Source organism: Protopterus annectens, chromosome 5.part0 (genome assembly GCF_019279795.1).
Source record: "Protopterus annectens isolate FY-2018-M chromosome 5.part0, PAN1.0, whole genome shotgun sequence".
Taxonomy (NCBI): domain Eukaryota; kingdom Metazoa; phylum Chordata; order Ceratodontiformes; family Protopteridae; genus Protopterus; species Protopterus annectens.
Genome location: NC_056735.1, coordinates 1,001,749,868 through 1,001,765,572, shown reverse-complemented (window position 1 = coordinate 1,001,765,572; position 15,705 = coordinate 1,001,749,868). Strand labels below are relative to the sequence as shown.

Here is a 15,705-nt window from a genome sequence, read left to right as displayed (position 1 = left end):
CTAATATGCCGCGGAGATTTCACTTGGCCAGTACTGCTTTGATCTCTCATGCTGTTTCTTCTACAACCAACAAACCGGCTTGCGGCATAGCTTCTCCCTCTCAGACTGTTGTCAATAAGTTCATAGAGGGAAATGCGACTGTTTCGCAAACAGATAGTGCTTTTAGTGATTTGAACGAAGGTAATTTTAACACTAGAAACTATGCTACTTTTGCTAATAGTGACAATGAACGAGTGATATCCTCGCCTTCTTTTGAGAAAGCAATTGGACTGTTGGGTGATAATTATTCTGTTTTGACATATGATAAGTCTAGTAGTAATGTAAATAATGTTTTTGGCACTAGAAATGTTGATGTTCATGCTAATGCAGCAGTGCATAGCATTGATAGGAATGATGTTTTTCCTACTGAAGGAATGAATGAAGTTAATATTAGTCCTAGCAATGTGCATACACATGCTGGGTTACTTAGTCAATTTAATTGTGATAATTCGGCAACTCTTAAAACTAGTTTAGCATGTGTCAATGATTTATCTAATACCAAGTGTTTTAATGATGCTGATAGTCTAGTGGATGAGAATTCAGGCCATATTATTATTCAGACAGTTAGTTTAAGTAAATCTACCTTGGACAATAATATGGTTTCGGCATCTAATATTACACATGCCAACTTTTCAACTAATACAGAACCTGTGGTTAAACTAAGGTGTTTTCCTCTATGAACAGCAATAATGCGAGTAATGAAGGCACACGTTCTTCTGGGGTTTTTTTAGACAAAGCACTGCCCATAAGGCAGGACAAACATATAAGCAGGTCCAGGTGTCACAGGCGACAAGGGAGGATACAGTCCAACCCTGGTGCTCAAAACAAGACCTCGAGTACATGAGGTCACAGATAAATAATTTAGTTTTTAATTTATCCTCAGTCACTCTCACTATTGAAGAACTTTCAGTATTGAATAAGGGTCTCTCCTTTGTTCCTGTCAACAATATGAATTTGGTGGATACTGTTTTAGACCGTAATGTTTTTGCAAGGAATATGATGTTTAAATCCATATATGATGGTAATACTTGTGGAGTTGATAATGTTCATAATTTAAGAAAACCGAGTTGTTTTGTTCCTAATAATTCTCCAGCTATGGATGCATTTATTAAGATGTGAGAGTGATCTTAGGAGAGTAACTAGTGAGAAAATGAAGGGCACTTTTTACAACTTGACTACTGGAGAAGGTCAAGACCTGTGTACTTTGACTAAGGCAGATCACTTGACTATTAGACCAGCTGACAAGGGAGGTGGGATAGTTGTCCTTGATACAATGGACTGTTTGGATAGAATGCACTAAATGCTACATGATGTCAATGTATATATAAACTTACAAAAATTCCAGGTAAATGGTATCATCAGTAGACTGAATTTTTATATGTATGATCTACTTATGACTGACCAGATTGATTATTCTTTGTACACCTACTTTAGTGTAGAGCATCCTACCATACCAGTCATTTATGGTTTACCAAAAGTACACAAAGATCCATTAAATCCCCTGCTTAGACCTATTGTTTCAGGAAGGGGCTGGCATATTATACTGTGAGTGATTTTGATCATCTTTTGTAATTTGTATTCTGTGGCGCTTTTCTCCCTGAGCCACCACTGAAAATGGGTTCTTGCCCAGCTAGATGTGTTTTGAACAAAATACCTGCTGTCCTAAAGGACAGTAAACAATTTCTGGAGCATCTGTTTCTTTGGGCCGAGTCTAGACAGGATACATCTATCAATGAAGTTATTTTTGTAACTTTGGAAGTGAATTCATTATTTACGGTCATTCCTAATGAAGAGGGAGTAGAGAATGTTAGAAGCTTTCTAAATAAAGAAAGTGAGTTTTCTAATATCAAAGTGAATATGATTTGTGCATTACTTGATTTGATATTAGAGAACAATGTTTTTCTATTTGAGAATGAATTCTTCCTTCAGAAAGTAGGAGTTGCTATGGGCACAGCGTGTGCTAACACATACGCCAACATTGTGCTGGCCCATTGAGAGAAGGAGATGGTATTTGCTTCTGACATGTTCAAGCAACACATTACGTTTTACAAGCATTTTGTGGATGACATCTTTTTTACTTGGCATGGGAATGAGCAAGATTTAGACAGTTGTGTTAACTTCCTTGAGAATACTACATCTTACCTCTCTTTCTCACTTAAATTTTCAAAAGAAAAACTGGACTTTCTGGATGATCTTGTTAGTAAGAGCATATTAGGAGATGTATCTACTAAAATGCACAGGAAAGGTTGTAGGAAGAATAACATTCTCCATCGCTCCAGCATGCATTCCAGGCATATTATGACAAATGTAGTCAAGAATCAAGTGCTACGCTGTAGGAGACTTCACACTGATAGGGCTGACTACACTGCTGCGGTCCAGGGCCTTACATCAGATCTCCTAGATAGAGGATACAAGAAGTTTGACATGGATAGTGCAATAGAGGAGGTTAATTCCTCCAATATCTGTAAAACCAAGCCCTATTTTTCTAATAGCTGTCGGGTTGAAGTACAAAGTGCAGGAAGGAAAGTTAATCAACCTGTGAATAGGTTGTGTTTGACTTATTCTAACAATCTCAATGTAGTATGTGATATTGTTAAAAAGAATTGGCCTATTTTGTTGACTGATCCAAGTATTAGCCAGGTACTGGGAACTAATCCGAGCTTTAGCTTCAAGAATAATAGAATCTTGAAACAAAGGTTATGTTACAAGCACCATAATATATGTGAGAGGTTTAACTCACAGCGTAGAGGTACCCACCCCTGTAGAACTTGTAAAGCTTGTGTCTTTATATGGTCTGTTTGGATGGTCAGACATCCACTAAATTATAAGCCTATAGAGTTTTCTTTTTATGCTGATTGTTCCACAAGAAACATTGTTTATTTAGCAAAGTGTAATTTATTTAGTGCATTTTACATAGGCAAGACTAATCGCATGTTAAAAGAAAGAATTTTAGAACATCTCAATGACATACGTAACAGCAAATGCACGAATGCACTAGCTAAGCATGCAATTGATCTTGATACACAGCATAATTTTAAATTTTTAGTTTTGCAGAAAGTGAATGTCAGTTTGCATGAAGGGGACATTAAAAATGAGACAGAATATGTTGAATTAAGATGGATTGTGGATTTCAAGGCATATTTTCCACCTGGCCTCAATAGCGCTGTGTCTTTAAAACCTCTTTTGAAGAGAAGAGGTTTACCACATTAATTAATTAACTTTTTATGATGCATTCCTAAGCCTTGTTTTTATTGGTCAGTGCTTGCATTTAAATCCAGGATTTTTATCAGTTTGTATTTAGGTCTGAAGAAGAGGGTTACCTCGAAAGCGCTTACCTTTTTGTTATTTTCATTTATATTAAAGTGTTTTTATCTCCAGCCGAAGTGTCTTTTCTCTATTTATACATTTATATTTTTGGACACTTTTGGTTCCCACCACTTTTTTTGCTTTTATATAATCTGATTTATGTCATGATTTTTCACTGAACACCTAAATAATTAGCCTAAACCATGAATATTAAACAAAATGTGACACCGCAAATGTGAAATCATAGTGAATTAAAGATTGATTTGTAAGATATTGCAAATATAAAATAAGAGTGAATTAAGGATTAATTTGTAAGAAATTTAAAGTGCTTTGTGTGTCTCTATCACTTTATAAAATTACCCCTAAGCTTCTGTGTTACAGGTTCTCCATATAGAGATAAGATCACTATAGCAATACTTCAGCTGCAGGAAGAGGGCAAGTTGCACATGATGAAGGAAAAGTGGTGGAGAGGAAATGGATGCCCTGAAGAAGACAGTAAAGAAGCAAGTGCCCTTGGGGTGGAAAACATTGGAGGCATCTTTATAGTTCTTGCTGCTGGACTTGTTCTTTCCGTGTTTGTAGCCATTGGAGAGTTCATTTATAAGTCTAGAAAGAACAGTGATATAGAGCAGGTAAGTGTTGATGCTTTATGTTTACTTTCCAAAAGCAATAAAAGAGTTTGTTGTCAGTCAAGACATAGCATGTTGCTGTGTGCTTATGAATGCTTTAAAGACACAGTGCCTTTAGACTGTCCCGACAAGCCTGCAGAACAAAGCACATCTATTTGTCTTTGTGCAGGGAGTAGCTCAGTTTAAAAATCTTTTGTTTATCAGTATGTTCTAGTACTTAGAAAAATGGGTCTTCAAGTTTAGAATTACTGCCAGTTACGCAGACAGTTATTAAAGAACAATTGCTATGTGCTGTGTAACTTAAACGGTGAAATACTTTACTCTGCTGATGTTTGCTGTCATACACAGATATGTGTTTGCTGCACTTCAGAACAAACAATCTGAAATAAAATGTTGAACTGGTTTTAAACAAAATGTACACAAATATTTACTCCCACATGATTGTCAAGCTTCAAACTATGCAGCTATTTATCTTTTTACTTAACATAGTCCATCAAATCTGGATTTATTTAACAGAGATACTGAACTGGAGTTATGAAGAAATTTCATGAGTTACTGTTGCAAACTGCATGGGTCTCTATCTGCTTAGTATTATTTTGTGTGCCAAAAATGGTCACAGAAGCATTGTCTATATCACTGTACTTCTAAGAGTCAAACCGTAGAAAAACAATTCCTTTTGTAAAAAGGAGGCTGAAAAAAAGTATGGGTTGTTCACAGTCTTGCTGACTATGCAGATTTCTGAAGTAAACGTCAGTGTATGTGGTGTATGACAAGTATGTAACAATTTTAGTTATCTTAATAGTGTAGATGCAGATAGTTAATTTGACTTTACTGAAAAAAAAAAAAACGTAGTTGTCATTTACAATACAATATGTATTCATTAGTATACATCGTGGTATAATTTGTTAACATTTTCTGTGGCATTGGTGTTTGTACTATTATATACCATAAAAATGTTTTTTTCATATCTACATTAAGTCGAAGATATCCAGAAGATACCCAGACCTACCTTTCTTTTTTAGAATTAACCATATGAGTGCTACAGTTTAGCTATTATATTTATTTTAGTTACCTTGGCCAAAATGAAGCTTTCTAAAAGTAATAACTAATTTATATGAATTTTCTGCAATGTTTTTGAAATCGTGTTAGTTGTACAATATAATATCATAAAATGAAATGTTTTGTCTTGTGTCTTTCTTGCCACAATCATGATTAACTTGTCAGCCCAGCACAGTGGGTCAAGGAAGCTCCAAACCAGGTTTAGGAAATGAGCTAGGATGTCAGTTAAAAGCACCAGGGTAACAGATGCAGAAAGGTTAGGAGAGGGGTAAGCATGCCATATGAATGCAGATGCATTACCCGTGCACTGTAGACTGTATCTCTGTTTCTGAGCAAGAAATAAGAAGAGAAGTAGCTCTTATTCCCAGAAGGACAGTGCATCAGTGCATCCAAGCTAAATGCTGCCACTGTCCTAATACAATTAGTTATTTCAAAAGACAAAGAAACATGCAGCCAGGATATAATCTCTCTCGTAGCATTGCAAATCAATCAAATTGTGTCTGAAAAAAAGAAACCTGCTGAGAAAGCTCTAAAAGTTAATGGTCATCATAATGAGGAAAGAAATAAAATTAGACACAAAAAGTTGATCTCAGAGGTTTTTGTCTACACATGAGGTGTTGCAACATAAAACAGAGACACAGAGTGGCACATATTAAAGGAATTATGTAATAAAGGGTCATTATTATTCAGAAATGTGCATACATATCAGATTTATCATGCTATTGGTAACCATACCTCTTAACTGTCCAAATTTTGCAGAACAACCTTGATTTTCCTCATATTTTTGCCCTGCCCTCATTTTTTATTCTTTGATTTTCTGAGAGATCACTGAGGATTACCATCAGTCAATAATGCCGGAAATGAACATTTCATACTTCCTCTTCAGAGAATGCTCATTGATGCTAAAACCTGCTGTTCGATTAGTTTTTATGTGACTTACAGTAATACTTAAAAATGATCCTTGATTTGACTTTTGTCCCCCCCCCCCCCCCCACTACCCATTATGTTTGGCTTTGTCCAGCATTCTTGAGCAAAGATGCAAAGACATAAAACAACAAAAAAGAGGGCATGAGAGAGAGCAAGAGTGAAAGAGAGAGAGGCAAACTGCTATGGTGAAGTTTTTCTGTTCTCCATCACCTCTCTTGCACTGCACTTATATACTTATATCAGTATTGAGTATTGGAGGATGAAAAACAGTAAAGTGACATTATATAGTAAAATTATTCAGGAAATTTAAGCCATGTCTTTCTTAAATAATGTCATTATATAATAGCAATAATCCACTCCTGTGTGTAGGTATCACAGGATTTCACCACGGTTTAATCTCTCTGGTATCACTCCTGTGTGTAGGTATCACAGGATTTAACCATGGTTTAATCTCTCTGGTATCACTCCTGTGTGTAGATATCACAGAATTTAACCAGGGTTTAATCTCTCTGGTATCACTCCTGTGTGTAGGTATCACAGGATTTAACCACGGTTTATTCTCTCTGGTATCACTCCTGTGTGTAGGTATCACAGGATTTAACCACGGTTTAATCTCTCTGGTATCACTCCTGTGTGTAGGTATCACAGGATTTAACCACGGTTTAATCTCTCTGGTATCACTCCTGTGTGTAGGTATCACAGGATTTAACCACGGTTTAATCTCTCTGGTATCACTCCTGTGTGTAGGTATCACAGGATTTAACCACGGTTTATTCTCTCTGGTATCACTCCTGTGTGTAGGTATCACAGGATTTAACCACGGTTTAATCTCTCTGGTATCACTCCTGTGTGTAGGTATCACAGGATTTAACCACAGTTTAATCTCTCTGGTATCACTCCTGTGTGCAGGTATCACAGGATTTAACCATGGTTTAATCTCTCTGGTATCACTCCTGTGTGTAGGTATCACAGGATTTAACCACGGTTTAATCTCTCTGGTATCACTCCTGTGTGTAGGTATCACAGGATTTAACCACGGTTTAATCTCTCTGGTATCACTCCTGTGTGTAGGTATCACAGGATTTAACCACAGTTTATTCTCTCTGGTATCACTCCTGTGTGTAGGTATCACAGGATTTAACCACGGTTTAATATCTCTGGTATCACTCCTGTGTGTAGGTATCACAGGATTTAACCATGGTTTAATCTCTCTGGTATCACTCCTGTGTGTAGGTATCACAGGATTTAACCACGGTTTAATCTCTCTGGTATCACTCCTGTGTGTAGGTATCACAGGATTTAACCACGGTTTATTCTCTCTGGTATCACTCCTGGGTGTAGGTATCACAGGATTTAACCACGGTTTAATCTCTCTGGTATCACTCCTGTGTGTAGGTATCACAGGATTTAACCACGGTTTATTCTCTCTGGTATCACTCCTGTGTGTAGGTATCACAGGATTTAACCATGGTTTAATCTCTCTGGTATCACTCCTGTGTGTAGGTATCACAGGATTTAACCACGGTTTAATCTCTCTGGTATCACTCCTGTGTGTAGGTATCACAGGATTTAACCACGGTTTAATCTCTCTGGTATCACTCCTGTGTGTAGGTATCACAGGATTTAACCACGGTTTATTCTCTCTGGTATCACTCCTGTGTGTAGGTATCACAGGATTTAACCACGGTTTAATCTCTCTGGTATCACTCCTGTGTGTAGGTATCACAGGATTTAACCACAGTTTAATCTCTCTGGTATCACTCCTGTGTGTAGGTATCACAGGATTTAACCACGGTTTAATCTCTCTGGTATCACTCCTGTGTGTAGGTATCACAGGATTTAACCACAGTTTATTCTCTCTGGTATCACTCCTGTGTGTAGGTATCACAGGATTTAACCACGGTTTAATATCTCTGGTATCACTCCTGTGTGTAGGTATCACAGGATTTAACCATGGTTTAATCTCTCTGGTATCACTCCTGTGTGTAGGTATCACAGGATTTAACCACGGTTTAATCTCTCTGGTATCACTCCTGTGTGTAGGTATCACAGGATTTAACCACGGTTTATTCTCTCTGGTATCACTCCTGGGTGTAGGTATCACAGGATTTAACCACGGTTTAATCTCTCTGGTATCACTCCTGTGTGTAGGTATCACAGGATTTAACCACGGTTTAATCTCTCTGGTATCACTCTTGTGTGTAGGTATCATAGGATTGAATCACGGTTTAATCTCTCTGGTACCACTCCTGTGTGTAGGTATCACAGGATTTAACCACGGTTTAATCTCTCTGGTATCACTCTTGTTATGAAACTACAGCAACTACAGGTTAATCCTCTGACACCCACACACACTTGTGGAGTACTGCTAAATTACATAAGAGAATAAAAATGTTTCTTCTAAAAAGGACAAAAATAGACCTATGAGATGGAAACAGAACAAGAGACACAATTAAAGCACTCGTAAACTTACAGTTCAATAAAAATCTCTCACAAAATATCTATGTCTGTGGCATACAGGGTTAAAGTCCTACATACGACCAAGGTGATCCATGTTCAGTCAGCTGTTTTAGCACTGGAGGGGCCAGGTACAGAAAGTGGGTGTTAGCAGCAAGCACTGATGCTCTTTATGGGGAATGAATGGATTAGTCAGTTTCTTCCACAGCTGGAGAATGGGCAGGACAGATATTGACTGGCATGTAGCATGGTCATAAAATTAATAAAAATGGTTAAAAATGCGCATATTAAATGTAAACATGTATTTATACACATACACACACACACACACACACACGCACGCACGCACGCACACACACATACACACACACACACACTGTACTGTGTGTACAGGAAGGTATGAGAGAATGTGCATGGTACAGATAGCTGGAAGTGCTACCAAATGTCTGAATATGTTCTTACATATGTAAAGATAATAAAAGTGCTTATTATTGCTGTTATTTCAATAAAAGGTTAAGTTTTAGTATTCCTAGCTCCAGCAAGAATTTTTTATTTTTCCTTATTTTTCTTATTTTTATCTGAAAGGAAATATCTTCCATTATAATACTTTCCACACGTTTAGACCAACTACAGCACAGGTATGATCTAAAGGTTGAGGAGTCTGAATTTACATTAAACATGAATACACCTCAAAGGCAGTCAAACAGTATGACACGGCTGAGCTTCTTCATGCTCTCCATGCCATAACCAAAGACCCAGACTACATCATTACAAGTTGTAGGTCCCCCTGTTTGACCCATATACTTGAACAAACTGGAGATAATCCGCTTTTAACCTAACACAATATTTATGGGTGACTTTAACTACCCCAACATTAACTAGGAATCATATATGACCTCAGACATGTAGGCCTAGTGATTCTTGGACTTTGTTAACAGAAACACCCTTGTACAGCTAGTCTACACTTCCACCGGGGGTGCAAGTATCCTTGATTTCTTCCTCAAAAGCATGGGAGAAAGATGCACCCCCCCTAGTATAATTTGATGATTCTTTTTTCCTAACTGCTTGACAGATATACTGCTGAATCTGTTCTTTGACTTTGTTGTAATGTCACACATAGTCAGGTGTATATGTGGATCCTTAATCTAGTCAGCAATGCATAGAATGGCAATAGTTTGTTTGCATTTGTATACATCAAATAACTCATCAGCGACATGTTATGGGTTGATGTAGTGGGTAAGGTGTTTACCTCACAGACACAGGGTACCTCACAAACACAGGGTACAGGGTTTGATTCTTACCTTTAGAAGGGAAATTGACTTGGCTTAAAATTCCTGACAAGGGCAGTTAGCCTAGTGCTCAGCTATGAATCTATAAACCTAATTAACCAAATAATACCAATGGAAATTCTATGCAGGGTGTAGAAATACTGTAAAAAAAGAATAGCCAGTGTTTAAAAGTAACATGATTGGAAATATAAAAAGATACACAACTTCTGAATGAATGTTTATGGCACAGAAATTTCCATTACATGTTTCTGTTGGAGAAAAAACAGTGTATGGCTTGAACAAACAAAAAAGTCTGATGAAACATGCAGTGCTTGTAAAAATATAAAGGCAGGTACAATCTGAGTGATTTAGAGTTGTAAATTTGAGTGCAGTTAATGAGTTTGCCAAAACGAAAGCTGAAGGAGATTAGAAAGTGATCATTTGGATTAAGTTTGTAGGCTAAAACTGAGATGAAAATGCAATTCTGGCAAAATATGAAGTTCCTGTGAAACAGGCAAATCTAATGAATAATATACAAGTTACTGACTATTTGTAGAGGAAATTAAGGGTGATATTCTGAGGAACAGGCACATAAAAAGGTCAGAATAAAAAGGTCAAGTGAGATGTAATTATATACTATGGTACTGAAGGGCTCTAGATGGCTAAGTTTGCAGATGACTGCAAGCTAGAAGCAGTCATTGAATCCCCAAATGACTTAGCCATCCTGCAGGAAGGTTTGTCCCAAATAAAAAAAAAAAACTGGTGCCAAAATCATTGACTGAAACTAAATACCAAAAAAAATGCATTATCATATCCTTTGGGAAGTCATCTACCCTAGGAAGCTACCACAGTGATAATACACTCCTAAGAGATGACTCACTTGTTCAGGATTTGGGAACCTATGTGGACAGTGACTTAGCTTTTGACCATGTGTTTGTTGTTGTAAGAAAGTCATTCTATATTGCACAGCTTATGAACAAAGGGATTGTATCTAGATCTAGGGATGTCATTATTTTATTATTTATTTATTTATTTTACATTTGTTTGCTGGGTTAGTCTGACTGAGCTGCATAGCCCTTTTTCAGCAGAAGCCCAGGGAGAAATTTCCACAATACGTTATACATAATACACTGTACAATTATACACTAATAAAGTAAAAATTCCTTATAACAACAGTTACTATAAGGTGTAGACCTATAGGACATATATGAGTTGAAGAGTTGTATTTAAAAAGTGTCTGGGTTTTGCACTGGTAAAGAGGGATATTGGCTGTAAACAGTTATGGGAGAAGAAGATGAAGTAAAAGTTTGCAGTCTGTTAGTGAGCAGTTAGGAACTGAGGAGCTGTTTATGGAGGGTGAGTATGGCGGCAGGTCCATAGAGTATAGTGACAGGCCAGGGCTTTGAATTCAGCCTTCATTAAGCCAGTCATTCAATGTAATGTCCCCATTGGCTTGTATCTTTCCAGACATGTGCAACATCTGGAACATCCACTTTGTTATGTTAATAACAAAAGGATACATGTCCTAAACAACTTCATGGACCAACTCAAATCCCTGACACTATACTCGGTATCCTGTGGGTTAATAGTAGGTGACTTGTGTCTTGTATACAAGGCATCCTTTGTCCCAATACTGATGGAGTTACTGCACATTAACAAGTTCAATGGCATCAGAAATACTCAGTCTTGGAATCTAAACCTCTTCTGCGGCATCAGCTGAATGGTTTGGAGGGGCAGGTATATCTCACATAGGATGCTGCTGCTTTGGAACAGACTGTCCATCCACATTAAACAAAGTTTGTGCCTGTCCATATTGAAGCACATCTTGGATCTAAAGAGGGGAAATAGAACATTTTCCCCAGGACTGCCCCCTGTACTACTAATGGGCAGATGCAGCTTCTAAATGTTTTATCCCTTACATGGGTTCCTAAAATTATCTCTGGTGTGATCACAGTTACTTTCATTAGGGGTAATATATAATTATTGACCAAGGGATGGGTAAGGCCAATCTCTAACTAAATGGGAGTGGTTAATTTGAGCACAAAAAGGGAAAATAGCTAGGACTAAAATGGCCCACAAGGGTACTACTTACCTATGAATAGCTGAGTGATGTTAAACTGTAAGTAATTTGCTTCAAGGATTAATGCATATAAATACATGAAAAAAAAGCTTTTTAACGCACTTTACATAATATTCTTTGCAGAGTATTTAGTTTATACTGCCCCATTTCTGTAATAACCTTGTGCTTTTGTACAAAGGTTTAGACTGATAATTTATAATAAAGCATTCATAGTTTCTGCAGATTACTAGTATTTGTAATGACAGATGTAGTAAGTTCCCAATACAAAAATATTTTCTTTCTTTACTTCTAATAGTATTACAGTAACATCTGTATAATCATTTCAACTTTCATTTTTGTTCTTCTGCTTTGTGAACTATGTAATTCTGCTCAACAGATCAGAGTATCTTGACATTATGGTTTGTTCAATCAGATACTGAAATGTAATCTGTATATAGATATATGGCTGTTGATATTCAAAAATGTCTTAAATCCATTTCTTGTCTAGTTCCCTACACATTTTAAAGTACCGCAATATACAATTAATGATTAAAAGGTAAAAAAGTGAAACAGTGAGCGCTTGATTAGTGCTTGATTAGTGCATAATGTACGTGAAGCAGCTCAACCCAGTATGCATGGTATACATATGCTCAGTTCATCGTTTTGTCTCAGTATGGTATACATATGCTCTTCAGTTCATCGTTTTGTCTCAGTATGGTATACATATGCTCTTCAGTTCATCGTTTTGTCTCAGTATGCGTATACATATGCTCTTCAGTTCATCGTTTTGTCTCAGTATGGTATACATATGCTCTTCAGTTCATCGTTTTGTCTCAGTATGGTATACATATGCTCTTCAGTTCATCGTTTTGTCTCAGTATGGTATACATATGCTCTTCAGTTCATTGTTTTGTCTCAGTATGCGTATACATATGCTCTTCAGTTCATCGTTTTGTCTCAGTATGGTATACATATGCTCTTCAGTTCATCGTTTTGTCTCAGTATGGTATACATATGCTCTTCAGTTCATCGTTTTGTCTCAGTATGGTATACATATGCTCTTCAGTTCATCGTTTTGTCTTAGTATGGTATACATATGCTCTTCAGTTCATTGTTTTGTCTCAGTATGGTATAGATATGCTCTTCAGTTCATTGTTTTGTCTCAGTATGGTATACATATGCTCTTCAGTTCATTGTTTTGTCTCAGTATGGTATACATATGCTCTTCAGTTCATCGTTTTGTCTCAGTATGGTATACATATGCTCTTCAGTTCATCGTTTTGTCTCAGTATGCATATACATATGCTCTTCAGTTCATCGTTTTGTCTCAGTATGGTATACATATGCTCTTCAGTTCATCGTTTTGTCTCAGTATGGTATACATATGCTCTTCAGTTCATCGTTTTGTCTCAGTATGGTATACATATGCTCTTCAGTTCATTGTTTTGTCTCAGTATGCGTATACATATGCTCTTCAGTTCATAGTTTTGTCTCAGTATGGTATACATATGCTCTTCAGTTCATCGTTTTGTCTCAGTATGGTATACATATGCTCTTCAGTTCATCGTTTTGTCTCAGTATGGTATACATATGCTCTTCAGTTCATCGCTTTTGTCTCAGTATGGTATACATATGCTCTTGAGTTCATCGTTTTGTCTCAGTATGGTATACATATGCTCTTCAGTTCATCGTTTTGTCTCAGTATGGTATACATATGCTCTTCAGTTCATCGTTTTGTCTCAGTATGGTATACATATGCTCTTCAGTTCATCGTTTTGCCTCAGTATGGTATACATATGCTCTTCAGTTCATCGTTTTGTCTCAGTATGGTATACATATGCTCTTCAGTTCATCGTTTTGTCTCAGTATGGTATACATATGCTCTTCAGTTCATTGTTTTGTCTCAGTATGCGTATACATATGCTCTTCAGTTCATCGTTTTGTCTCAGTATGGTATACATATGCTCTTCAGTTCATCGTTTTGTCTCAGTATTGTATACATATGCTCTTCAGTTCATCGTTTTGTCTCAGTATGGTATACATATGCTCTTCAGTTCATCGTTTTGTCTTAGTATGGTATACATATACTCTTCAGTTCATTGTTTTGTCTCAGTATGCGTATACATATGCTCTTCAGTTCATCGTTTTGTCTCAGTATGCTCCGGGAAGTAATAAGTAGCACAACTGGTCAGAAGATTTGCTAGCTAGTTATCAGACGCAATGGTGGTGTTAATGTGTGCTTAATTCCTTAGTAGTCAACATTATAATAATATTAAGCATTCCAGTTAAAAGAGCCCACACTGGTCTGGTAGCACATTAATATTACTATTAATAGTAGTAATAATAGTATTAATGGCAGTATTTCATAGACAAAGTTCACCCTAGTCTCAAGCCCTGGTTTAGAAAAAAACATAGAAATGCTTTAGCCGCATAAGCTGCTCACAAATGAATGGAACATGATACCTCAGTGTCGAAATGTAATGAGGTATCGCTAGATATACTTACACCAACTGTTAGAACCAGCAAGAAGCTTAGCAAATATGGCTCACATTGGTAATTTAGAATGTTTTATGATAGTGTTCTCCTGGTATAATCCAGCACATTAAAATGATTAAGATTTTTTTCTTGACGTATTTCATTTCAGATTTTTTGGGGGGAGGGGGGAGTAACAGAACTGTACAACAACATGCCTAAGTTCAGTGTGGTGAACCTTTCAAGATACTAAACAATTAAGTATCCGTTTAGTTTGCTTTCCTATGAACATGAATAGGGCATTGTTACATCTTCTTCTTGACAAAGCTATTTAGTTTTAGGCACTGAAGTTTCCTGCACAAAAGGAAGGACCGTAATTATCAAGAAGACCATCAGCTGAGTGGTTTAATTTCTGTACAGAATCAGCACCAGATAAGTTTATGTTACAGTGAGCTGTGATGTGTGTGTGTTGTTTATGTAGAATGTTGACAGATTATTAATAAACCATAGTGCTCTCTAACTCTGAAAATAAATGTTTCCCTTATGTGTTCATAACCTGTGTTTGATAAATGATGTGATATGACCTTAATTATTACTGATTATTATAGGCATGCTGTGGTTCCTACACAGTGATAAATGCATCCCATTAACTGTAGCTTCATTAGACCTATCAGTTGTGCACTGAGTTTTTGTTCTGGCATAGCTGTTCCATTTCACAATGTCATCCATGCTGCATTTTAACACCATTTCTTTCTAAGTTATCAGTTTATCTTTTTCTGTGTTGTAATTATTATAACATGACCCATTCATTTCTTATTTTTATATATTTTTTCTGCATGCAAGGCCTTTTGTTTCTTTTATGGATTACAGTGTAAGCCAACACATCCATCAAACTCCATGTCTGGAACAACTTTATCCACGGAATTAGACTGTGGCAAACTGATTCGGGAGGAAAGAGGGATTCGAACACAACCCTCAGTCCATACTGTATAGTCAATGCAGTGCAAGGTGTGTCTAAAAGTGGCAAAATTCTCTTTCTGTTGTTTATGTATTAGAATAGAAATATTAGAAATATGTTAGTTATAGTCCTTCCTTGATGCATAATATCAATGCTATTTGATATTTTTGTTTTGTATCATTCAAATGCCTTCAACTTACTAATGAGTACATGTAAGCCAACAGCTACAAGTATGGTATAATCTTTTCAGCCATGAAACGTTTCAGGAAATCTGATATTGATGAGGGACCATAGAAGTACAGAGGACTGCCATTTTCCATTTTGTGTGAAAACCATCTAATGTGCCTGTAGGACTTACGGAAGAGCACTGGATGGTAGGATAACAATCAATGTCACAGCTAAGGACTGTGATCTTGGAACCATCATTAATGACTTGTGCCATAAAGCCTTTAAAATCTAATCATGACAGACTCTACTGAGGGAGATACAGTAACAAAATAGTGAAGGAACTGCCTTCTATGAATTGATCAT

General features: G+C 36.8%; 1 protein-coding gene across 3 annotated transcripts in view; it reads left to right on the top strand.

The window, feature by feature from the left end:
* The window catches only part of GRIK1 (glutamate ionotropic receptor kainate type subunit 1), a 1,940,968-nt gene that overhangs the window by 1,892,462 nt on the left and 32,801 nt on the right, over positions 1–15,705 (top strand). For 2 of the 3 annotated variants that reach the window (XM_044072745.1, XM_044072743.1), the window contains 2 exons: positions 3,727–3,977; positions 15,060–15,224. In XM_044072745.1, the coding sequence (XP_043928680.1) occupies positions 3,727–3,977; positions 15,060–15,209 (401 nt within the window). In that variant the 3' untranslated portion in view covers positions 15,210–15,224. The remainder of the gene's footprint in view (positions 1–3,726; positions 3,978–15,059; positions 15,225–15,705) is intronic. The other variant, XM_044072744.1, reaches the window with a different exon arrangement.